Raw genomic sequence first — 24,966 nt, 5'->3', positions numbered from 1 at the left:
TGTAATACTTACACCAAAGTTGCATGTTCACTGGGCAGGATTTAAGTCAATGAATTCCCTACATACTGGACAAAAGTCTTCAGCTTCTAATTGTCCATAATATTTTGGTCAGGCATCACCAGGAAGCTTTCAGTGGTCATCCAGGCATAAACCATAGGGCTGGCTGTCCCATGGACAGTACATGAGACCTGAACTCAGACGAGGAGCTGAGGTTTTGCCCCACTACCATGTAAGTCCACTACATAACTTTAAATCAACCTAGGTAAAACATGCAATAATTGAATACTGATAGACTTAATAAACTCTATAAATGTTGTTTGGCCTGGCCAAACTATTATAACAGTTACTTAAATGATATTTCTATATAGATATTTCAGCCAGATAATGAGCCTAGCAATTTCATATTGATATCCTTGAATACAGAGCTAAATAAGAATTATATTCCAGCACTTTTTTTTCCTTCCAGCCATATGAGTAAGTGCTCCAGTGTCAAGATACCAGATTAATTTCTTGGAGCAAAGGATGAATATTTTCTGGCTTCAATGAGTGCCTAAGGTCAGGAGTTGGCAAACTTTTTCTGAAAAGAATGAGATAGTAAATATTTAGGTCTTTGTGGGCCATAAGGTTTCTGTTGCCACTATTAAATGCTGTTCATACAGAGAAAAATCAAAGGGAATTTTTAAATAAATAAGCATGCTTATGTTCCAATAAAACATAATATTTAAAATGTAAGTGTGGGACAGTACTGGCTCACAGGCCATGGCTTCTCTATCCATGCTGTAGGTAATCAAATGACTTTTTTTTTCTGAACGGACATATCACATGACTAATACTCCAGTATCTGAAGGGAAAGAGTTAACCTCAAAATCAACACAGCTTGAAAGCATTTTACCTTTAAGCATGGTTTTCCCAGCTGAACACACAGGCCATCCCTTGTCTTGGTGTAATGGCTCACAAATTCATTCAGTGTTGAAAAGATTCTTCTCTGGGTAAGGAAAAACCCCCCTTCATCCAGGCTTCTGATCCTGTAGTGTTTCACAATCCCTTCATCTAAAACTGGAACCCAAAATAAGTCCTATTAATATACTTCTTGCCAAAACCAAGCAAATCTACTTATTTTGTGGTGATAGTTTCAAGGCATGGAATAAAATTTTCATAAATTCTGTTCATTTCTCAACTTTGTTTCAGAAAAGACTTCAGAAAGTTTATAAAGGATATATAGCAAAATAAAAAGGGAAAAGAAATGGGAAACCACATTAAAGGAAATAGAAGATAAAAATAACGGAGGTCACCACTAAAAATCTAGGCTTTGAGGCCTATTGAACTTGATTAAAACAAGCCATAAAATTGACTCTATCATTCTAAGCGTTCCTGCCTGACTCGGTCAGTAGAGCATATGTTTCCTGATCTTGGGGTCGTGAGTTCAAGTCCCACTTATAAAAAAATTTTTGACTCTATCATTCTGGCAATGCAAAGAGGGAAATATTATCAGTTTCAGAAATCACAGCGTTCATAAGATAAAATCACAAAAGTTGTGTAAAAATATTTCAACTTTTCCTGGCACAGAGACCAGGGAGAATTTTCTCCCATGAGATCCTATGAAGGGGACACTGAAATAGAATAAAACGGTGTCCTCAGGACTATCCGACAATAACATCAGGAATTCTGCAGGGCCGCTTATTATTCTGTCTCTTAATGCAGGGTGATAACAGAATGTCCAAGCACAATTCAATAAAAGCTGTTTTACAGGGCCCAAAATAATGCAATCCATGTATACAACATCCCAACACTATTGCTTGATCCAAGGGCAAGTCTCGTAACAGCCAGTGGAATGAACGGATTGCATACCCTTTTTCAAATCATCTGACTATAGCAGATTTCTTGCTTTTGCCTGCCACCAACAATTCTCCCTTCTTCTTGTAATAGCACCCCAATTTTTTTCAGAGAATCATTGCTCCTCTGAGAGCATGTGGTCCAGAGATTATCATTGCCAACCTTGAGCCAAGGAATGCACAATCAGAGCCAAGAAGACTCAATTCCAGGACTTGTGCTACAGAGCTGCAGGAAAACAGGACGAAGTTGTTATGATTGTTGTTTTGGTTTTGTTTCTGTTTAACTGCTAGGAGATTGGACCTACAGGCAAAATCTTGCCCCAGGCAGGGAGAAAGCTTTGCCTGGGAAGTTCTTTCCTTGATATGGAAAGTGAAGCTTAGACCCTGGAGCCAATCACACTGGCTTTTCAGCTTGAAGAATCAGTCACCTTTTTTACTTAAACTAGTAACTTTTTTACTTAAACTTTACTTAAAACTTTTTTACTTAAACTAGTTTTTGCACTTGCATTCAAAAATATTGACTAATACATTTCATAAGCTATTCTTTCACTTAGCCAAATTATTGGTACGTATTGAGCAGCATTTACCAGGATACAGATATTCTTAATTCCTTGCTAAATATAAAAATTATACTTTAATAATGGGTCATGCTAGAGCAATGCTCTCTTGAAAGAAAAGAAGACTAAGAAAACAGCTCAATCCTAGTTTGGAAGTTTACTGAGGGCATGCCAACCACTAAGGCAAAGTTTTTCTCACAAGAGAATTGGTGCACATCACAATAGCTCAAATAAAAAACAGACAATATCACACGTTGCCAAGGAAGTAGAGTAAATGGAACTCTCACACACAGATGATAGAAGTGTAATTTTTACAATCACTTTAGAAAACCGTCATGCTCTACTAAAACTGAACACAGTCATACCTATAGTTTAGTAATTCCACTCCAACATATAACCAACAAAATGTACAATATATACACCAAAACACATGTATAAGAATGCTTTTAGCAGTATTATTTGTAAGAGTCTAAACCTGGAAACAATCCAAATGTCCATCAACCATAAAATAGACTAATAAATTATTTTATGTTTGTCTAGGGAATCCTATGCAGATTTGCAAATAAACAAACCATAAATACACGCATCTACATGAATGACTCTCACAAACACAAAAATATAGTTCCCTTATTTAAAAACTAGCAAAACTATTGATATTAGGAGTCAGACTGGAATGTTGGTAAGATTCTCTTTCTTGACTGGATGCTGGTTTACATGCATGTGTTCACCTCATAAATGCTCATCAAACCAAACTTTTATAAATTGTGTATTTGTATTACACATGTCATACATCAATTTAAAAGAATTTTTTAGGGGCACCTGGGTGGCTCAGTCGGTTAAGTGTCTGACTTCGGCTCAGGTCATGATCTCACAGTTCGTGAGTTCAAGCCCCACATCGGGCTCTGTGCTGACAGCCCAGAGCCTGGAGCTTGCTTCAGATTGTCTTCCTCTCTTTCTGCTCCTCCCCCACTCATGCTCTCTCTTGCCCTCTCTCTCTCTCTCTCTCTCTCTCTCAAAAATGAATAAACACAAAAAAAATTTTTTTTAATAATTTTTTCATGGTTATTTGCTCTAGTTCATGGACAAATAGAACATCAAGTCCCCAAAGTGCTACATCATGGCACATGCTGAATTATTTCAGTCTAGAAAGTTTTTAAGGTAAATGCTACCTAATTCTCATTTTGGATATCAAATTTTCTCAGTAAAGTATTCAAAGAACACTAATTTTAAGCAAAATAACTTTCTGATAAGCATTGTGAAAAACCTGGTTACAAAATGTCCTCCTAAATAACTGAGTTAAGTTTTGATATAAGAATATAGGTTATAAGCCAGAAAAATACAGAGGAATATCAAACATAAATGAAAATTTTTTTGAGTGCGTGATGCTGAATTTGAAGGTAGCCTTTCTATTACATCAACAATACTAATAATGTAACCAACACACCACACAAGCACAACTAATAATGTAATAACATCTTTTGTTCAATGCTTTTTGAATAATATTGAATAAGAAAGACAGTTCCCTGCACCTAGATGAAAGCTCCAACAGAGCTTTTCTGATCACACTTAATTATAGGTTCAGCTTTCACTTAAAATCACAAATGCAGTCTCAACTCAAGCTTAGATTGCCCAGTCCAAGATATTAAAACACTCTGCTATTCAGTTTAATAGCTAATCTGTCTGTTCAGGTGTACATCAGGCTGAAAGGCAGCAGTGGGAAAGGTAGGTGTGGGTGGCTGTCTTTCTTTCTCTGCCTAGGGGTGTTCTTTCCTCATGGCCTTGCCAGCCAGGATTTGAGTATCTAGGGTAAGAGCATAGAGAGGAGGAGATAAAGAATGAGGAAGTTCTTATTGGACTGGCAGAGTCTAAATCAGCTTCAACTCTCAGCCTGGCAGACGTTCAAGCTGATTCTTCTGTCAAGAACACTTATGCAGCCCCCTCCCTCCTAAGATGCAGGTGTCTGCTAAGCCACCTCTGCCCTAATTGCTTTTCAGCTTCTGTTTCTTTAGCAGTTTACCCTCCACTCCAATGCTTACAGGTCCCCCCTCATTTTCTGGCAGAAGTCCTCTTGAGCAGAACCCAAAACTCCTCCAGACCATTTATCTACAGCTCCCTGGCACTTTTGCTCATGTACAAGGTCCACTTATGGTCTAAGATAACACTCACACATCCTTTACCCCGACAGTTGCTGGGGACTGACTGATGCCATGTGGCACCTCCATCCTACTGCTACAGGCTGCTTTAGCCTACTCAGCCATTGGAGTCAGGCTCGAGTGTTGTGTCTGACCAACTGGAGACAGCTGAGAATAAACTCTCACAGTGGACTTCTCACTAGGTTTGGGGTTCCACTCATCTCCCTGGGAAGATCAGAGGGACTCATAGCTTTTTCCAAAAGCAAAATGCCTTGATCAAAGCATTCCTCCCTCTTACTATTAGCACCCTTTTAAGATCACTAACAAGCTGAAGGATCCAAGAGCTGCAATACCTGTCTTTGACCAATTTCTTGGTAAACTCTGGGTACGGTGATTTGGCATTGGATTTTACTTCCATTGTATCTTCACAGCTATAGTCAAAAATTCCATCTAACATTCTGTAATACTCACATTCATTGAACCAAATGCTATGCTAAGCACTATAGTACATTATCTCTTTTTATCCTCATAATAGCCATACAAGGTAGACATTAATAGGCCTGTTTTGTAACTCGTAAAAGCAGGTAGTGATATTGCCAGGATTCAAACATGGGGACTTGTGATTCTAAGATTCCTTATAACTGGAGAGTTTCAGATAGTAGATCTAGTTGTCAAATAAGACACATCCAGTTCATGACCGTAAAATCATGTCATCTGTTATGTTAGTATTACGTATAACAAATCTAAAGACTCCACCAAAAAATTGTTAGAACTAATGAACAACTATAGTACAGTTGCAAGATACAAGTCAATATAAAAAAAAACCTGTTGTTTTTCTATACACTGATAATAAACTATCAAAAAGAGAAATTAAAATAAAAATCCCCTGGGGCACCTCGGTAGTTCATTTGGTTAAGTGTCCAACTTCAGCTCAGGTCCATGATCTCACAGTTCATGGGTTCGAGCCCCGCTTCGGACTCTGTGCTGACAGCTCAGAGCCTGGAGCCTGCTTTGGATTCTGTGTCCCTCTCTCTCTGCCCCTTCCCCGCTTGCACTCTGTCTCTCTCTGTCTCTCAACAATAAATAAATGTTAATAAATAAATAACATAAAATAAAAATCCCACTTACAATGGCATCAGCAAGAATAAACTACTTAGAAATAAATTTAACCAAGAAGGTGAAAGATCTGTACTCCAAAAACTATAAAATATTGATGATGAAATGTGAACATACACATAAGTGGAAGGATATTCCATGCTCATGGATTGGAAGAATTAATACTATTAAAATGTCCATACTACCCAAAGTCTTCCACAGATTCAATGCAATCCCTATCAAAATTCCAGCTGCACTTTTCAGAATTAGAACACACAATCCTAAAATTTGTAGGGAACCATAAAAGACCCTGAATAGCCGAAGCAATTGAGAAAGAACAAAGCTGGATTCATCACACTTCCCGATTTCTTTTTTTTTTTAATATAACATTCTTTTTTATTTTATTTTTTATTTTTTAAAATTTACATCCAAGTTAGTTAGCATATAGTGCAACAATGATTTCAGGAGTAGATTCCTTAGTGCCCCTTACACATTTAGCCCATTTAGCCCTCCCACGACCCCTCCAGTAACCCTCAGTTTGTTCTCCACATTTATGAGTCTCTTGTGTTTTGTCCCCCTCCCTATTTTTATATTATTTTTGTTTCCCTTCCCTTATGTTCATCTGTTTTGTCTCTTAAAGTCCTCATATGAGTGAAGTCAAATGATTTTTGTCTTTCTCTGACTGACTAATTTCACTTAGCATAATACCCTCCAGTTCCATCCACATAGTTGCAAATGGCAAGATTTCATTCTTTTTGATTGCCGACTAATACTCCATTGTATATATATATACCACTTCTTCTTTATCCATTCATCCATTGATGGACATTTGGGCTCTTTGCATGCTTTGGCTTTTGTTGACAGTGCTGCTGTAAACATGGGGGTGCATGTGTCCCTTCAAAACAGCACACCTGTATTCCTTGGATAAATGCCTAGTAGTACAATTGCTGGGCTGTAGGGTAGCTCTATTTCTAATTTTTTGAAAAACCTCCATACTGTTTTCCAGAGTGGCTGCACCAGTTCGCATTCCCACCAACAATGCAAAAGAGATCCTCTTTATCCGCATCCTCGCCAACATCTGTTGTTGCCTGAGTTGTTAATGTTAGCCATTCTGACAGGTGTAAGGTGGTATCTCATTATGGTTTTGATTTGTATTTCCCTGATGATGAGTGAAGTTAAGCATTTTTTCATGTGTCAGTTGGCCACCTGGATGTCTTTTTTTGGAGAAGTGTCTATTCGTGTCTTTTGCTCATTTCTTCACTGGATTATTTGTTTTTTGGGTGTTGAGTTTGATAAATTCTTTATAGATTTTGAATACTAACCCTTAATCTGATATGTCATTTGCAAATATCTTCTCCCATTCTGTCGGTCGCCTTTTAGTTTTGCTGATTGTTTCCCTAGCTGTGCAGAAGCTTTTTATTTTGATGAGTAAAATAGTAGTTCATTTTTGCTTTTGTTTCCCTTGCCTTCGGAGACGTGTTGAGTAAGTAAGAACTTGCTGTGGCCAAGATCAAAGAGGTTTTTGCCTGCTTTCTCCTCAAGGATTTCGATGGCTTCTTTCATCCATTTTGAGTTTTTTTTTGTGTCTGGTGTAAGAAAGTGCCCAGGTTCATTCTTCTGCATGTCACTGTCCAGTTTTGCCAGCACCACTTGCTGAAGAGACTGTCTTTATTCGACTGGATATTCTTTCCTGCTTTGTCAAAGATTAGTTGGCCATACGTTTGTGGGTCCACTTCTGGGTTCTCTATTCTGTTCCATTGATCTGAGTGTCTGTTCTTGTGCCAGCACCATACTGTCCTAATGATTACAGCTTTGTAGTATAGCTTGAAGTCTGGGATTATGATGCCTCCTGCTTTGGTTTTCTTTTTCAAGATTGCTTTGGCTTTTTGGGGTCTTTTCTGTTTCCATACAAATTTTAGGATTATTTGTTCTAGTTCTGTGAAGAATGCTGGTGTTATTTTGATAGGGATTGCATTGAATATATATATAGATTGCTTTAGGTAGTATCGACATTTTTAAAAAAATCTTTTATTTATTTTTGAGACAGAGAGAGACAGAGCATGAGCAGGGGAGGGACAGAGAGAGAGGGAGACACAGAATCTGAAGCAGGCTCCAGGCTCTGAGCTGCCAGCACTGAGCCCTATATGGGGCTGGAACCCACGAACCACGAGATCATGACCTGAGCCAAAGCTGGACACCCAACCGAGTGAGCCACCCAGGCGCCCTGGGTAGTATCGACATTTTAACAATATTTGTTCTTCCTATCCAGGAGCATGGAACCTTTTTCCATTTTTTTGTGTGTCTTCTTCAATTTCTTTCATAAGCTTTCTATAGTTTTCAGCATATAGATTTTTCACCTCTTTGGTTAGATTTATTCCTAGGTATTTGATGGTTTTTGGTGCAACTGTAAATGGGATCGATTCCTTGATTTCTTTCTGTCGCTTCATTGTTGGTGTATAGGAATGCAACCGATTTCTGTGCATTGATTTTATATCCTGCAACTTTGCTGAATTCATGAATCAGTTCTATCAGTTTTTTGGTGGAATCTTTTGGGTTTTCCATATAGAGTATCATGTCATCTTTGAAGAGTGAAAGTTTGACCTCCTCCTGGCCGATTTGGATGCCTTTTATTTCTTTGTGTTGTCTGATTGCAGAGGCTAAGACTTCCAATACTCTGTTGAATAACAGTGGCAAGAGTGGACATCCCTGTCTTGTTCCTGACCTTAGGGGGAAAGCTCTCAGTTTTTCCCCATTGAGGATGATATTAGCATTGGGTCGTTCATATATGGCTTTTATGATCTCGAGGTATGATCCTTCTATCCCTACTTTCTTGAGGGTTTTTATCAAGAAACGATGCTGTATTTTGTCAAATGCTTTCTCTGAATCTATTGAGAGGATCATTTGGTTCTTGTCCTTTCTTTTATTGATGTGATGAATCACGTTAATTGTTTTGCAGATATTGAACCAGCCCTGCATCCCAGGTATAAATCCCACTTGGTCGTGGTGAATAATTTTTTTAATATATTGTTGGAGCTGGTTGACTAATATCTTGTTGAGGATTTTTGCATCCATGCTCATCAGGGAAATTGGTCTATAGTTCTCCTTTTTTTTTTTTTAATGTTTATTTGTTTTTGAGAGAGAGAGAGCCAGAGCATGAACAGGGGAGGAGCAGAGAGAGAGGGAGATACAGAATCCGAAGCAGGCTCCAGGCTCTGAGCTGTCAGCACAGAGCCCGATGCGGGGCTCGAACTCACAAACCATGAGATCATGACCTGAGCCGAAGTCAGACGCTTAACCGACTGAGCCACCCAGGCGCCCCTATAGTTCTCCTTTTTAGTGGGTCTCTGTCTGGTTTTGGAATCAAGGTAATGATGGCTTCATAAAAAGAGTTTGGAAGTTTTCCTTCCATTTCTGTTTTTTGGAACACCTTCAAGAGAACAGGTGTGAACGCTTCCTTAAATGTTTGGTAGAATTCCCCTGGAAAGGCATCTGGCCCTGGACTCTTGTTTTTTGGCAGATTGTTGATTCCTAATTTGATGTCCTTACTGGTTATGGGTCTGTTCAAATTTTCTATTTCTTCCTGTTTCAGTTTTGGTAGTGTATATGTTTCTAGGAATTTGTCCATTTCTTCCAGATTGCCCATTTTATGGGCATATAATTGCTCATAATATTCCCTTATTATTGTTTGTATTTCTGCTGTGTTGGTTGTGATCTCTCCTCTTTCATTCTTGATTTTATTTATTTGGGTCCTTTCCTTTTTCTTTTTGATCAAACGGACTAGGGGTTTATCAATTTTGTTAATTCTTTCAAAGAACCAGCTTCTGGTTTCATTGATCTGTTCTATTGTTTTTTTGTTTTGTTTTGTTTTGTTTTTGGTTTCAATAGCATTAATTTCTGCTCTAATCTTTATTATTTCCTGTCTTCTGCTGGTTTTGGATTTTATTTGCTGTTCTTTTTCCAGCTCCTTAAGGCGTAAGGTTAGGTTGTGTATCTGAGATCTTTCTTCCTTCTTTAGGAAGGTCTGGATTGCTATATACTTTCCTCTTATGACCTCCTTTGCTGTATCCCAGAGGTTTTGGGTTTTGATGTTACCATTTTCATTGACTTCTATATACTTTTTAATTTCCTCTTTAACTGCTTGGTTAGCCCATTCATCCTTTAGAAGGATGTTCTTCAGTCTCCAAGTATTTGTTACCTTTCCAAATTTTTTCTTGTGGCTGATTTTGAGTTTCATAGCATTGTGGTCTGAAAATATGCACTGTAGGATCTCAATCTTTTTGTACTTACTTAGGGTTGATTTGTGTCCAGTATATGGTCTATTCTGGAGAACATTCCATGGACACTGGAGCACACTTCCTGATTTCTAACTATACTACAAGGCTATGGCAATCAAAACAGTATGGCATTTGCATAAAAATAGACACAAGGATCCATGAAACAGAAAAGAGAGCCCAGAAGTAAACCCATGCAGAAATGGTCAACTAGCTTATGACAGACAAAGAAGCCAAAAATATACAATGAGGAAAGTTCTCTTTAATAAATGATTAGGAAAATGAACAGGCACATGCAAAGAATGAAACTGGACCCCTACCTTACACCATAGCAAAAATTAATTCAAAAATGGCTGAAAGACTTGAATGTAAGACCAGACACCATAAAACTAGATGAAAACATACAGGGTAGCCTTGTTGGCATCAGTCTTGGTGATGATTTTTTGGATTTGTCACCAAAAGCAAGGCAACAAAAGCATAAATAAACAAGTGGGACTATATCAAACTAAAAAGCTGTAGAGAAAAGGAAATTAATAACAAAATTAAAAGGTAGCCTATAAAACAGGAAAAATATTTGCAAACTACATATTCAGAATGCATAACGAATTCTTACAAAGCCACATCAAAACAAAACAAAGCCAGTTTAAAAATGGGCAAAGGACCTGCACAGACATTTATCCAAAAAAAAAAAAAAAAAAAAGACAAACAGGGGTCCCTGGGTGGCTCAGTTGGTTAAGCCTCTGACTTCAGCTCAGGTCATGATCTCGTGGTCCACGAGTTCGAGCCCTGCATCAGGCTCTGCGCTGGCAGCTCAGAGCATGGAGCCTGCTTCAGATTCTGTGCCTCCCTCTCTCTCTGCACCTCCCTTGCTTGCATTCTGTCTCTCTGTCTCTCTCAAAAATAAACAAACATTTAAAAAAAAAAACTATTTTAAAAAAAGGCAAACAAATGGCCAACAGGTACCAGAAAAGGTGTTCAGCATCATGAATCATCAGGAATACAGATCAAAATGACAATGAGACATCACCTCTCACCTGTTAGAATGCTACTATCAAAAAGATAAGAGATAAACACTGGGGGGTATGGAGAAAGAGAACTCTTGTGTTGTGCACTGTTGGTGGGAATGTTAAATGGTGCAGCCACTATGGAGTTTCCTCAAGAAATTAAAAATAGAACTACCCTATGATCCATCAATCCCACTTCTGGGTATATATCCAAAAGAAACACAATCATTATCTCAATGTTCACTACAGCATTATTCACAATAGACAAGGTATGGAAACAACCTAAATGCATTGACAAATGAATGGATAAAGAAAATGTATACAGCATTAAAAAAGAAGGAAATCCTGTCATTTGCAACAACATGGATGAACCTGGAGGGCATGTGCTAAGTGAAATAAGCCAAACAGAGAAAGACAAATACTGAATGGTCACACTTAACATGTGGAATTTTTTTTAAAAAGTTGAACTCATAGAAACAAAGAGGAGAAAAATGGTTGCCAGGAACTGGGGGACAGGGAGAAATAGGGAAGAGGTTGGTAAAGGGTACAGACTTTTAGTTATAAGATAAATAAAGTGTGAGGATCCAAAGTATAACGTGGTTAGTATAATTGATAACACTGCATTGTGTAAATGAAATTTGCTGAGACAGTAGAACTTCAACGTTCTCTTACAAAAACAGAAAAAGTAAATATGTGAGGTGATGGATGTATTAATTAACTCAGTGGGAGTAATCCTTTCACAAAGTATATGTATATCAAATCATCATATTGTTCACTTTAATAAATATCTTACAGTTTTGTCAATTTTTCTTCAATAAAACTGAAAAAAGAATCCTGTCATCTGCATATACAAAAATCTTGTAGTTTTAGTTTTTTTTATATAATACAGAGTACATTTAGGTCCTCCCAAAGCCACGTAAGTTTTCTTCCATTTCAATTTTTGAAGTTTCTGCGACACATTCTTGTACCCTCTGCTCTGTCAAATTACCATTCCCACTGAACATGATGACTCTTGGGACAACGTTACTTGCCCTGTATAATCATCACCAAGTAGAAGGGTTTTATTAGGATATAGAGCAAGGCTCATAACAATTCTTATTAATGGATTAAAAGGTTAACAAAAAAACTCAAAGAGAGCTGTCAACAATATTAGTCCAATTCATTTCTCCACAAAGTAATAAAAATATTAGAAGTAGAAGGGTAGCTAAATATAAAGCATACCTGAAATTTATATAAATGATTGGCCTCAAAAATTCAAGCTTTGCCATTTATCAAAAAGAAAAGTACACAAATTATAGCTGAGACCTCTAGCAAGCCAATAGGTCTATAACGGGAAATGATTGGAAGCAATAAAAAAATTCCCCTCTTCTGAACAAGACAGACAATATCTAGTTTCAAACTGAAGTGGATTATGTGGAAATTAAACGTAAACAGGAATTTTTTCTTAATGCACAACAAAAAATCTAAAAGATCTCCAAGCTAGAGGCTAAAGTCAATAAATGACTGAAGAGTTAAAGTACTCCTTGTGATTTTCTTAATAAGGATGCAAATCACAACGATTGATATGTGTTTGGCAATTGTTATTGATTATAAAGAAAGCCTAAATAAATGTTTGCCAACTCTGTAAAGGTTTCAACTCGAAGCTGTAAAAGCCAATACTTGAGAGATCCAACACAACAAAAGTAATTTTGTTTAATAGAAAAAGCAATAGAGGGGCGCCTGGGTGGCTTAGTTAGTTAAGCATCTGACTTCAACTCAGGTCATGATCTCATGGTTCAGGAGTTCAAGAACCATGTCGGGCTCTCTGCTATCAGCACAGAGCCTGCTTCAGATCCTCTGTCTCCCTCTCTCTCTGCCCCTCCCCTATTTTCTCTCTCTCTCTCTCTCTCTCTGTCAAAAATAAATAAACTTTAAAAAGTATTTTGGGACACCTGGGTGACTCAGTCGGTTGAGCGTCCGACTTTGGCTCAGGTCATGATCTCACAGTTTGTGGGTTTGAGCCCCTCCTCAGGCTCTGTGCTGACGGCTTGCTCAGAGCCTGGAGGCTGCTTCTGATTCTGTGTCTCCTTCTCTCTCTGCCCCTCCCCTGCTCACGCTTTGTCTCACTCTGTTTCTCAAAAATAAATAAATGTAAAAAATAAATTAATTAAAAAAATAATAAAATAAAAATATTTTTAAAAAGAAAAAAGAAAAAGCAATAAATTGGGAGATGGGAGACCCAGGTCACAATTGAACTTGAAAATGACCCAAAACACCTCAATCTTACGTGGCCTCGGTTTTTCCATCATTAAAATAAAAAAGCTGGCTTTAAGAAATCTCCAAATTTCCAATTGTTTCCACCTTAGTGATCAAACATGTCTGACTGTTGATTTCTCTCCTTGAATTCCCATTACTTTTTGCATCCCTTTGATAAAACAAGTAATTCTCACCTCAGAGCCCTTAACACCACCTTGGATGCTTTTCCTACTAATCTTCTTGTAGCCAGCCTCTTCCTTCAGATCTCAGTTTAAATCCTCAGAACCACCTTTGTCCCCTGACCCTATTGAATGTACCTCTCCCAGATCCCTCTTATCACCTTGTTTAATCGTGACAGTATTTATTTAGAATAGATCCATGATGGCAGGGACTCTGCCATTTTGATCCAAAACCTAACCAGAGCTTGGCACAGAGTAACAACTAACAAACATCTGCTAAATGAACGAACAATGATTCACTAACTCTTGAATTTGAAGTGAAATATAAGCTTCTGAAATGTCTGCTGCAAAATTAAATAGGTAATTATACAAATATTTCAAGATAAGACTTCCCTGGAATTTTCTTTTTAAAGGGAGGAAAACACACTTGGCCCCAGAATATACATACTGTTAGAGGACAGACATTTATATTTATATCCATTTTTTTTTTTACATAACACAGAAATAACTACTCCATCCCCCATATCCAGAATGGATATTTACATAAGGTTCATTCAAGTTTTCAACCTAATAAGACTAAGAGACCATATATATATATATATATATATATATATATATATTATAGTTATGAATATATATATATAACATACATGATTTACAAATTAGACCACAGAAGCTACATCAGAAAAATTCAATATATTTTCGTCTGGATGAAGGCACTTTTCATATTGTATTTTTGAGTAAAATCAAATCCAAAATATATGATTGTTTTTTAAAAGTGGCTTTAATGTGTTAGGTGAGCCCCAAGTCATCATTTCTAATAAAGATTGAATTCACAGGGTCTCAGAACTAGGGAGAAATGAATTTTCTATTCTTTTTCTGGTTTGCTGTGATCTTTATTATTGAGCCAAACCTATTTCAAATTCCAGAGACTATAAGTGAATGATAATGTTTGTGCCATTCTTACTGTGAATGACGGAGTTCAGACTAGTTAAGCATTCTAAGTAGTTCATCTGCAAAAACCATAAGGCTAACTATAAAATATAATGAAGTCATCAATCAACAAACTCAGGAGCATCATGACTGAATGAATTTAGCTAAAAGGCCAGGCATCCTGAGTTTACATCTTGACTCTCATGTACGCTGTTTGACCTAGGGGAAAATGTTTCACCTGTCAACAGATTAATCTACCAGAACATGTCCAAGAATTAGGATATATTGCAGAGATGTAGGTAAGCATGTAGAAGGAGCAGACTGAAGGATTGTTGACTGTTGAAAGAATTCAACTCTTTTTTCCCACTAACTTCTGTAAGGACTGTGGCATAGGTCACGTGATTATTTGGCTACCTTCACATCCAGAGTAACTAATTGTGGGGGAATATGTGTGATATAGATGGAATCTTATGATTTCAGTCCTATTTGCCAGACTCAAATGCTTTTCTTTTTTTTTTTTTTTTTAAGATTATTTACTTTGAGAGAGAGAGAAGGAGAGAGAGAGAGAGAGAGAGAGAGAAAGAGAAAACCACCGGGGGAGGGGCAGAGAGAGAGGAGAAAGAATCGCAAGCAGGTTCTGTGCTGTCAGTGCAGAGCTGGATGTGGGGCTCGAACTAACAAACTGTGAGATCATGGCCTGAGCTGAAATCAAGAGCGATGCTTAACCAGCTGAGTCACCCAAGTGCCCTAAAATGCTTTTCTAAGTGGTGGATGGCAGATACAGAAGTCCAGCTTTCTCCTAATGGCGAGACCCTAGTTGATAATGGTCTCTGATGGTAGAAAAGTGTTTGCTGCTACACAAAGCAGTGCTGCAAGCTTTCATCTAAAAGCACTTTCAAGGAGTTCTGTCCCCGTTCTACCACACCACTAACACATGATTCAGTACATATTACATCATTATGAAATCCAAGATATTCCAAAATTAGGTTTTTTTAAAAGACACAACCTCCAGAAATGAACTTCAGAATGCAATATGAATGTGAAGTTAGAGACTGTCTGCAACACACGAAGACAACCTAGAAGCCCAGAGAAAAATACCAGTAAAACGAGTAGTCTGGCATCTTATAGGCAAACAAATGGTTGATTGAGCAGATTTTCATTTTTCAGCTGATCTTCTGGCATCATCTGGGCACAGCCTTATTCCTCTTGACTGATAATAATCTGTTCCCATACTGAGTAAAACAATATGACTTAGTTGATTGAACAAAGGATTGAAAATCAAGAGCTCACTGCCCTAATCTTATTGCACCAGTGATTTGTTCTTTGACCTTAGGCAAGAATTTCATTTCAGTTTCCTTATCTAGAAAATGAGAATAATGATCTTATCTATAGACCCCCACAGGGACCGTTTGAGTGCCATTATTCACAAGGGATGATAGATCCATCTAAATGTGCAATGTGTGAGCACTATATTAGAATATCAGTACTATCAAATAGCTTTGTCAACAAAAGAGAGCCACTTAGAAAGTAAAATTTTCCACTCCTTGCACAATAATGATTATGTTACACAGTGACCACCAAACATATTAAGTGAAGAAATTGTTATTAAATCTGTGTGAGAGAGCTCCCGTACTTGCAAACTCCTGCTTATTAGTACTTTTCAAAACTATTATGAAGATAATCACAATAACTCCTCCTATACCATTGCCTCAGAAATCATGCTGACATTGGTCTACACCAATAAGTAAATAACATTCAATTGACTTATTATATCGTATCCCTATTAAAACAGAATTCAAGACACACACTCATTGTGCACTCTATTTTGTTCTACAGCAGATACAGTAGGATCCCAGTATGAACAGTTTTGAAAGGAGAAAGTACATCTATCTTAAAAGATTTTAAAAAGTATCATGCAGAAGAGTTGTTATCTTCTTTTCTCGGAAAATAAAACACACACAATACAACCAAAGGGAATAAATGGAACTACTTTTTACACATATGACTCAACTAGTGCGTCCCCAAGGACTTTTGCCTTCCAGCCAGGCATATTTCAGAGTGCTGTGGACATTGGTCCGTAAGTCTATTAAACTGGTAGGTTGAGCTAAGTGAAGACCCATGAAGAAAATGTCTTCATTAGCCGACTCAGAAAAATTTACAAGTGCTATTTGAAGATACACCCCAATACTAGGTACCTTTGTAAATCAAAGACTACATAATCCGTTACCCTAAACCGTATGTCTGTCCAAATACTTATGACATTTTTGAGGAAAATGTTGGTCTTATCCACAAGACCCTTATGATCCTTCTAAAAGTAAGCCAAACTCCCTTTCAAAGCTGGCTTTTAAATTTTCAGAACAGAACACTGATTTTATTGTTTACACATCTTAAGAAGATGAATATCAGGGGGCGCCTGGCTGGCTCAGTTGGTAGAGCATATGGCTCTCGAGCTCAGGGTTGTGTGTTCAAGCCCCACATTGCATGTGGAGCCTACTTTAAAAACCTAACTAACTGGGGCGCCTGGGTGGCGCAGTCGGTTAAGCGTCCGACTTCAGCCAGGTCACGATCTCGCGGTCCGTGAGTTTGAGCCCCGCGTCAGGCTCTGGGCTGATGACTCGGAGCCTGGAGCCTGTTTCCGATTCTGTGTCTCCCTCTCTCTCTGCCCCTCCCCCGTTCATGCTCTGTCTCTCTCTGTCCCAAAAATAAATAAACGTTGAAAAAAAAAATTAAAAAAAAAAAAACCTAACTAACTAAAATAAAAATTCTAAAAAGATGAGTATCTCTTTAAATTAGTAGTACATAATCGTAACATTGAATATGTTGCCAGATGACTGGGAAGTATCTCCCACAGTTTCAAGTGAAAATGGCTTTTTGCAGCATCTGATATTGCAGAGAAAGTCTCCAGGAAACAACTTGACTCTTTGTTCCTCTCGGGACTCTAATGTCTCACTCAATATTATATCTGCAATAAATCACCAGGAATTTACATGCTCGGATTATATTATCTCAGTTTCCTACAGAAAATCTTTCACTGGGTTAAGATTTAATATGACATGTGAGCCAGTGCTTCCACTTTTCAAAACTTACCCTAAGGAAATAATCCAAATATTGACATGCATGTATTTAACTGTATCCCTGCTTTGTTCCAGAAACTCAAAGGCTTGCATAAATTATCAAAATAAAACAAATTTGGAATAAGTGGATGAAGGAAATAGGACAAAAGGTGAAGGAAAGGACGATACTCTAGGAACAAAGTTGGTACGCTTTATGTAAGAGGTGCTTTTTACATTCCAATCCATGTTTGCTAGATACGCACCAAAGATTCAACTCTGCGTTTCTGGCAGCTCACAGCCATGAGGGAAACAATTCAGTTACCTGATTCCCTGAAGAAAATAGTAACTGTTACTCAAAAACAAAAACAGAAAAACAAAGCCAAAAAAACCACAACCATTCCTGGAATCAAAATGAGAAATTTCTCATTTGGTCCTCACAAAGAAAACACAGAAAATGAAAAAAACCAAACAAACAAAACAAAACAAACGAAACAAATAAACAAACAAAACACAGAAACTGTCATGAGTAACAACAGCAGCAGCATACTTAATATAAATACACCAACACATTGCAAAGGAGTGGCTCTGACAGTGTCCATTAATGTGGGTCCATTTTCAACCTGAAATTCAATGAAAGCATTTATATGGGAAACTAAATGCAGTTAATCATCCAAAATAGGAAAAGCTATATGTATAAGGATGCTCACTGCAGCATGTTTATAGCACTAAATGACTACTAAATTGTAATAGCTCTGAAAATTGAGAGTTAAAAATATAATCACAAAAATTATGAAGGAACAAGAAGAAACATAATGTGCAAAGGAAATAAGTGGGGTACAAAATTAAGAGAATAGTACAATTGCAAACATGAGGATACATCTGGCAGCTTACATATCCTGGGGCCTTTAGCGCTAAAGGAACCCTACTGAGGTCCCTGTGAAAACCATAATTGCATATGGGAAAAGATGATTAAATTTGCCAACATGAAAAGATTGCCAGATTTGTGAGTATTTTACACCCTCTGTTTTCCAAACCAACGGAAATAAAGGTATAGTGACTTTAAAATAAAAATGCAGACATAATGTTTCCAGCTTTTTTAGAGAGGCAATATAAGAATTAACCATGTAAGACAATGTTCACACATTTAGCTCAAGACTGTCTATTCTGATACTTGATAGTCTTTATATAAAGACCCCCGTGAATTCATTTCTCTTTGGACTTAATGCTTAAAATCATAATGCATCTCTTCCTACATTAAGCCAGTGAGAAACACAATGTGTTCCCCTTTTTGCCTTATCTGCCAGAAAACCCGTGGCTAAACTGACTTCTAAACTGTGATAATTATCTCCCATTAGAGGCTCAGCAAATTCTATTTCTCTGTTCTTCTTCATTGGTTTTGTCTTTTTTATGTTTTGCTGTGTTTGACACTGTGTTTTGGTAGTGTAAGCCAACTTAAAACCTTTTGTAGAAGGAAGCAAACATGCACAAATGAAATGATAATCAAATGAAATGGTGCATCTACTAAACATAAGAAGGAACTTCTAATGGAAAAAAACTGTCCAACAATGGAATAGGCTAATTCTCTAGCTTTCTGATCATGGGAAATTGGAAGCTCCTTTACAAATTATAAAAAACTTGGGGCGCCTGGGTGGTGAAGTCGGTTAAGCGTCCGACTTCAGCCAGGTCACGATCTCGCGGTCCGTGAGTTCGAGCCCCGCGTCAGGCTCTGGGCTGATGGCTCGGAGCCTGGAGCTTGCTTCCGATTCTGTGTCTCCCTCTCTCTCTGACCCTCCCCCGTTCATGCTCTGTCTCTCTCTGTCCCAAAAATAAATAAATAAAAAAAAAAAGTTGAAAAAAAAATTAAAAAAAAAAAAAAAAACCTCCTCAGGGGCACCTCAGTCGGTTAAGTGGTTAAGCATCCGACTTCAGCTCAGGTCATGATCTCACAGCTCATGGGTTCAAGCCCCACGTGGGGCTCTTCGCTGACAGCTCGGAGCCTGGAGCCTGCTTTGGATTCTGCCTCTCCCCCTCTCTCTGCCCCTCCCCCACATGCACTCTGTCTCTTTCTCTCAAGACTAAATTTAAATAAATAAATAATAAAAGACTCCTCAGAAAGAACAATATTAGACTAGTCTTTGCAAATTCTAGTAGTCTGTCAACAAAAAGAGAATGTGATATGAGAAAGACAAGACATTTTAAAATTGATTTAGTCTAAATCCCTCTTGTACTGATTGGGCAAAGTCCAAGGTTCCAAAATAAAATCGCTACTTGTTTGCAGGGCTGGAAGCCAAGTCTAGTCATCTGGGGTGTCGGCAAATGACAGTAGAACAGCAAAGCTTTCAACCACTTATTTCCTGTTTCCTGGCTTGTTTGTTTAACAGAGTAGTAATTTACTAATTTCTCAGGAGAATGTTTTAGATCTCAAAGGTTTCTGAATGGTATCTTTCCTTCCCTTCCTTGTAAAAATTCTCTCAAAACCCTCAGGAAGCTTTCCCCATGCTGGAGAACTCCTCTTCTCCCTGCTTTCAGTAAGTAGCAGACGTATTAATCTGAGTGAACATCTAAGTCACTGTGGAATGTAGTGAATGATAATTAAAATACCCTGAAATCAATTTTTATCTTCTTGTGAAAATGGGAAGGACTTCTTGTGTATTAGCTGATTTATTTATTCTCATAGCAGAATATGATCTCCTTCCACTTTTTTCATGCTGCTTACATATGCATGACAACTACTGGTAATTTGCTCATTATTCATTCACATTTCCAAGAGACAATAGCTCTCATTCTTGGAAATTTCTTCATATTGAATGAGGACCCAGGATATAGGATATGTGCCTGCTGTGCACTTCAGATAAGTATTTGATGATAGTTACACAAGGATCTGTCTGGTTACATTGCACTTGTCATCCTTCGGTGCATACATACTTCAGGTCACGTTCAGGTAAACACTCCACAATACAGACACACCATCCCCTAGTCACAGGCTGCGCTTGGAAGGCTGGTCAATCACCTTCCTAATGACTCACCAGCTCAGGGGTGAAGCAGGTGAACAACTGTGAACACTCAGCATGATCCATTGCTACTCCCAGAAAAAGTTCAAAGCGCATGATCCAGGACCAGGTGCGCCAACGCCTCCATCTTCCCATGCAAAATGCAGCGCTTTTTGTGCGTAATAAAAAGAGCAATTGGATTTTTATTGAGCATCTGCCTTAAGCAAGCAGTGTGCTCAGTGCTTTTTTTATGTAATATTTTATTTAATCCTCCTAACAACCCTGTGGGATATGGATATTATTTTCATCACATTACTGAGGAGAAACTAAAGTGTACGAAGAGATTAAGTAATTTGCCCCTGGATACAAAGCAGGTAAATATTAGTGCCATGAGCAGGTGATAAAACCCTGAACGCCACACTCTTACACCAACTGATCCTTACACCACCTGTCTCCCTTGATGGCCAGGCAGCTCTCGAAAGGCAACGCTCACTTTACTTGCTCTGGAAGCAAGTGAATTTGTTGCTACTTCTTAATCATGAAATGATGATAATGCTGCAGATAAGGCCTATTTCTGCAATTGACATCTTTCAAAGGGAAACATAGCTTGAACATTCCCTCCTTGAAACATTGCACTCCATCTAATACCATGATTGTTTTTCATTTTTACTGCTTCTCAGGCTCCTGCCCCTCCATCTGCTCCTTCGGCTTTGCTCTGACCCAGGACATCGCATAATCTGTCACAACTTGTTCTTGATGTTACTGCAGACATTCAGCTTCCAATGACTATAATGAATATGCGGTGACTCCCAGTCTCTCTCTGCAATACTGCCTTCACTCTTGCCTTCTAGATCCCTCAGGCACCTCAAATGTACCAAGTCAAAATTTTAACTCCCATTATCTTGCTTCCCAAGTTTCCACCCCAGCTTGAATATTCTCAGTGAATGGTACTGCCATCCTGAAACCCAGATGGTTAAACTAGAGATGTGGGGGTTACCCGTGTACCCCCTCTCTTCCTGACTTCTCATCTCTGAGTGAGCATTGCACCCACCACCACCACCTCGTGGACTGCCCCTCCATTTCTCTCTCCTGGACTACTGGAGCAAGCTCCAACACTGCTTTCCCTGTCTCCAGCCTCACTGTCCATTTGCCACAGTCACCCGAGTAGCCTTCTAAAACCTGAATCTGAACTTGCCATTCTCCTTTTTAAAGCTCTTCAAGTGTTTCCTATTGCTAAGTTCAAATGCCTGAGGAGAGCTTTCTGCTGCACTCTACCTTCAAGGTTTAAATACCTATCTATAGTTTCCTGAATGCACCATACTGTTTCCTTTTTTTTCCTCCCCAACCTCCCCAACCATGCTGGCTCCTTTGTTTTTGCTTTTTGTTTCCTCCCTGCCCCCCTCCAACCATGCTGGCTCCTGTCTGTGCATTTGCACAAACTGTTAACTCCAACTAGAATGCTATTCTATTTATATATTAGAGCTAAATTCATGTTTCAAGGCCCTGCCCAGGCATCTCCTACTCCGTTAAGCCTCTGGCCTAAGCAAGCAGAGCAGCTCCCTTGGTCCTTTGTATCTCACTTCTGTTATTGAATTCATTCCACACTATTGTTCCTATATATTGTTGGGGAGCAAGAATTCCTGTCCCCTCAAATGTCCTTCTAGCTGGACTAAGAATCAAGTTGACATGAGACAGATTAACAGGAGAAAATCAAATTTAAAATAAGCGTGCATATGGGGAGGGGAATCCACACAGACAGGGAAATTCCAAAGACAGTCAAGCAAAATCAAGTACATACGTCATTCTGAACTGAAGAGAAGGGGATTGGGGTCTGGGATTGCAGAGGAAAGAAATGCATTTGACAGGGTGATAAGAAGAGCAGATGTTTGGTAATTAGATGTTTGCCCTGCCATACAGATGGGTCACTCAGATAAAATGTATCTTTGTTAATAACCCTTATTCTGGAAAGGCCCTAATTTAGATTCTTCTGTATGCTTAAAGGAGGGACAAAAGTTTCTCTTGAGCCCACAGGGTCTAAAGTGCCTTCAGCTTAATAATCCGTATGCCAAAGTGGCGCACTCAGTGAGGGGAAGGGAAGCTGTCCTGAATGCCTTCAATATTTACACTGTACCTCTTCTACTAGATCTTGAGCCTTTAGGCTGCATTTATTGATACGAGGCATGTCAATGAATCATTCTCTCTTGGCCCTTGCAATGGCTTCCAATAGGTGCAACATACTTCCCCATCACACTGCCTTAGGATGCAGCTATGTGATTCCTTTGGAGTGGGGGCAAACACAACATATGGCACTTCCTAGCAGAAGCTTTAAACAGACTGAATAGTTTGCCCTCCTCTTCTCTGCTCCACCCCATTTTCTGCTCTCCACCCTGAGAGTGTCATACCCAGACTGCCCCTGCTCCCTCGGCCTGAGTCCCAGAATGAAAGATACATGGAGTTGAACCCAGGTCTGGTACCTCTGACAGAGCCTCACCAACCAACAACCCTCCCGCAAATGAGTAAACCACTGAGTTTAGGGTCAAAAACTGACTAACAGAAGACATTTTAAAGAAAGCAGCATGATTTCTGAACAATATTTAAAAGATGTCAAAAGATCCAATTTTGCAGCTAGCCACCCTCACACCAACTTGTGTTACCTTGGACAAGTAACTTACCCTATCTGTCCTCTAATCCCTTCAATTGTACAATGCGTATTTTGACTGGATGATCTGGAAATCCTTTCCTGTCCAAATTCTAACTCTACTATTCTAGCAAGGGACTTTACAGAAATACATATAGTCATCACAACATTGGAATGTAGTGGAGAATAATGATGATTTCTACCTTCTGAAAGAGAAAAACTAAAACCCAAATTTAAACAGATGGAACCTAAGAATTCTGGAGGTTGATCATTGTGACAAAGCCCATTCAGGGCAACATGGTGGGTTATACGTGGTCATATGTGATGATAAATGTGCTTGACTCTTGAGGCTCTGCCCTGTTCACTGGGCATCCCTCCCACCCTGATAGCAGCTCCATTATCACACCTAATCCTTGCTTTTTACAACCTAAATTACCAAAGGTAACAAAACAAAATGCTGAAACTACACCGCAAATTTCAAAGAGATGAGAACAAAACCAGTGTCTTCTTAGGTCCATCCCACCTAGCAATTAGCATACTTTCATGGTCCTGTTGTTATATCACAACATGCTAAATAGTCTGAAGGCTCATTATTGCTTAGGTTTGAATGCTAACAACAATGGCAGATATATATATTGCCTGCCTGGTACCAGGCAGTGTCTTAAGTACCTTACGTGTATTGTAGTAACTCATCTAATCCAAAGGACACCACCAAGAGGTAGATGCTATTTTTAATTTCCATTTTGCTGAACAAGGAACAGAGGCACAGAGAGGCTGAGTGATTTGCCAAAAGCCACCCGGTATAAGAGGAAGAACCCAAACCAAACAACCAGGCTACAGAGCTCATAATCATAAACCGTAATACCTTTAATGGGAGAATCCAACTGAAGCTCTGATGACCTCATCTTCCCAGCCTAGATATTCTTAGTGTAAAATTATACTTCCATATTTCTTTCAAATTGTCAGTGTTAGAAGGCAATTTTCATTTCTACTCCACTCCATCATTATTCTGTATAGGGAAACAAAGTGTTTTCCTTGATTTCAACTGTTTGCTTCCTCTTATAGAAACCAGAGTAACACAACAAATATATAGATATCTTTCCGCATCTCCCTTCCACTGCCAACTAGAATGTATGCTTCATGAGGGCAGAGACAATCTTGTTTGCCATTGTAGCTCAGCCTTCTGAATACTAAATGCACACAGTGGGCATTAAATAAGTATTGAATGAATGAGTGAATGAATGAATGAATGAATGAAAAGTTCCTGAAGGCCTGGGTCATCATTTTGTTCAGGATTATATACAGAAGAGATATACAGAAAATGATGCTTACTAAAATTATATAATAATAGGAATATAATTTTTGTTTCTCTCCCTTTACATTTTTGCCTCTTCCATATTTAACTTCCAGAAAAATATTTTTAACAGCATCTGCAGGTGATAAGGAGCTAACTCTGCAGAGAGAAGGGATTTAAGAAAGTCTCTGCCCCACTAAAACAAATAGGAAAATAAATTTAGTACCTGCCATGCATAGGCTTTTAAGACAACAGAATACTTTCTCAGATTGTAGCTCCTGTGCCAAAATTTCTAACAACTTAATGCAAAGCACGTTTCTAAAATGCATTAGAAATGACTTCATGATTGATGTGATGCTGATAAATAGTTATAAAGTAGCTAAAATACATATATCATTTTAAATATGTAGTTTAAAATTAAAGCTACTAACTTATTAAATTGGATTGTATTTATTTCATTCACTTATTACATCATGAACACATTTTGTGTAACTATCACCACATAGTAACTAGATACCTGAATCATTAAGAAAATTTAAAGCTTGGTCAATTTTTTGAAATTATTAAAGTAAAATTATTGCCAGTCGGGGGTGTTTTCATTTATAGCATAGATTCCTAAAGATATTTTAAAATTGTAAACTTGTTTTCAACTAAAATCAGGTATTCTTTCCCATCCTATAAATTAATGAGTCTTGAAAACTAAAAACAAAACAGAACAAAAATCTCTTGTATTGTTTCCATAATGACATGTTA

At 38.2% G+C, this 24,966-nt stretch overlaps 1 protein-coding gene across 2 annotated transcripts in view; it reads right to left on the bottom strand.

Moving 5' to 3' along the window:
- Window positions 1–24,966, bottom strand: part of FRK (fyn related Src family tyrosine kinase) — a 107,517-nt gene that overhangs the window by 20,272 nt on the left and 62,279 nt on the right. For both annotated transcript variants that reach the window (XM_015082834.3, XM_053222354.1), the window contains exon 3: window positions 893–1,056. In XM_015082834.3, the coding sequence (XP_014938320.3) occupies window positions 893–1,056 (164 nt within the window). The remainder of the gene's footprint in view (window positions 1–892; window positions 1,057–24,966) is intronic.

This window comes from Acinonyx jubatus, chromosome B2, assembly GCF_027475565.1.
Source record: "Acinonyx jubatus isolate Ajub_Pintada_27869175 chromosome B2, VMU_Ajub_asm_v1.0, whole genome shotgun sequence".
Taxonomy (NCBI): Eukaryota; Metazoa; Chordata; class Mammalia; order Carnivora; family Felidae; genus Acinonyx; species Acinonyx jubatus.
The sequence above is the reverse complement of the archived record's forward strand: the minus strand, read 5'-3'. Positions and strand labels throughout refer to the sequence as shown.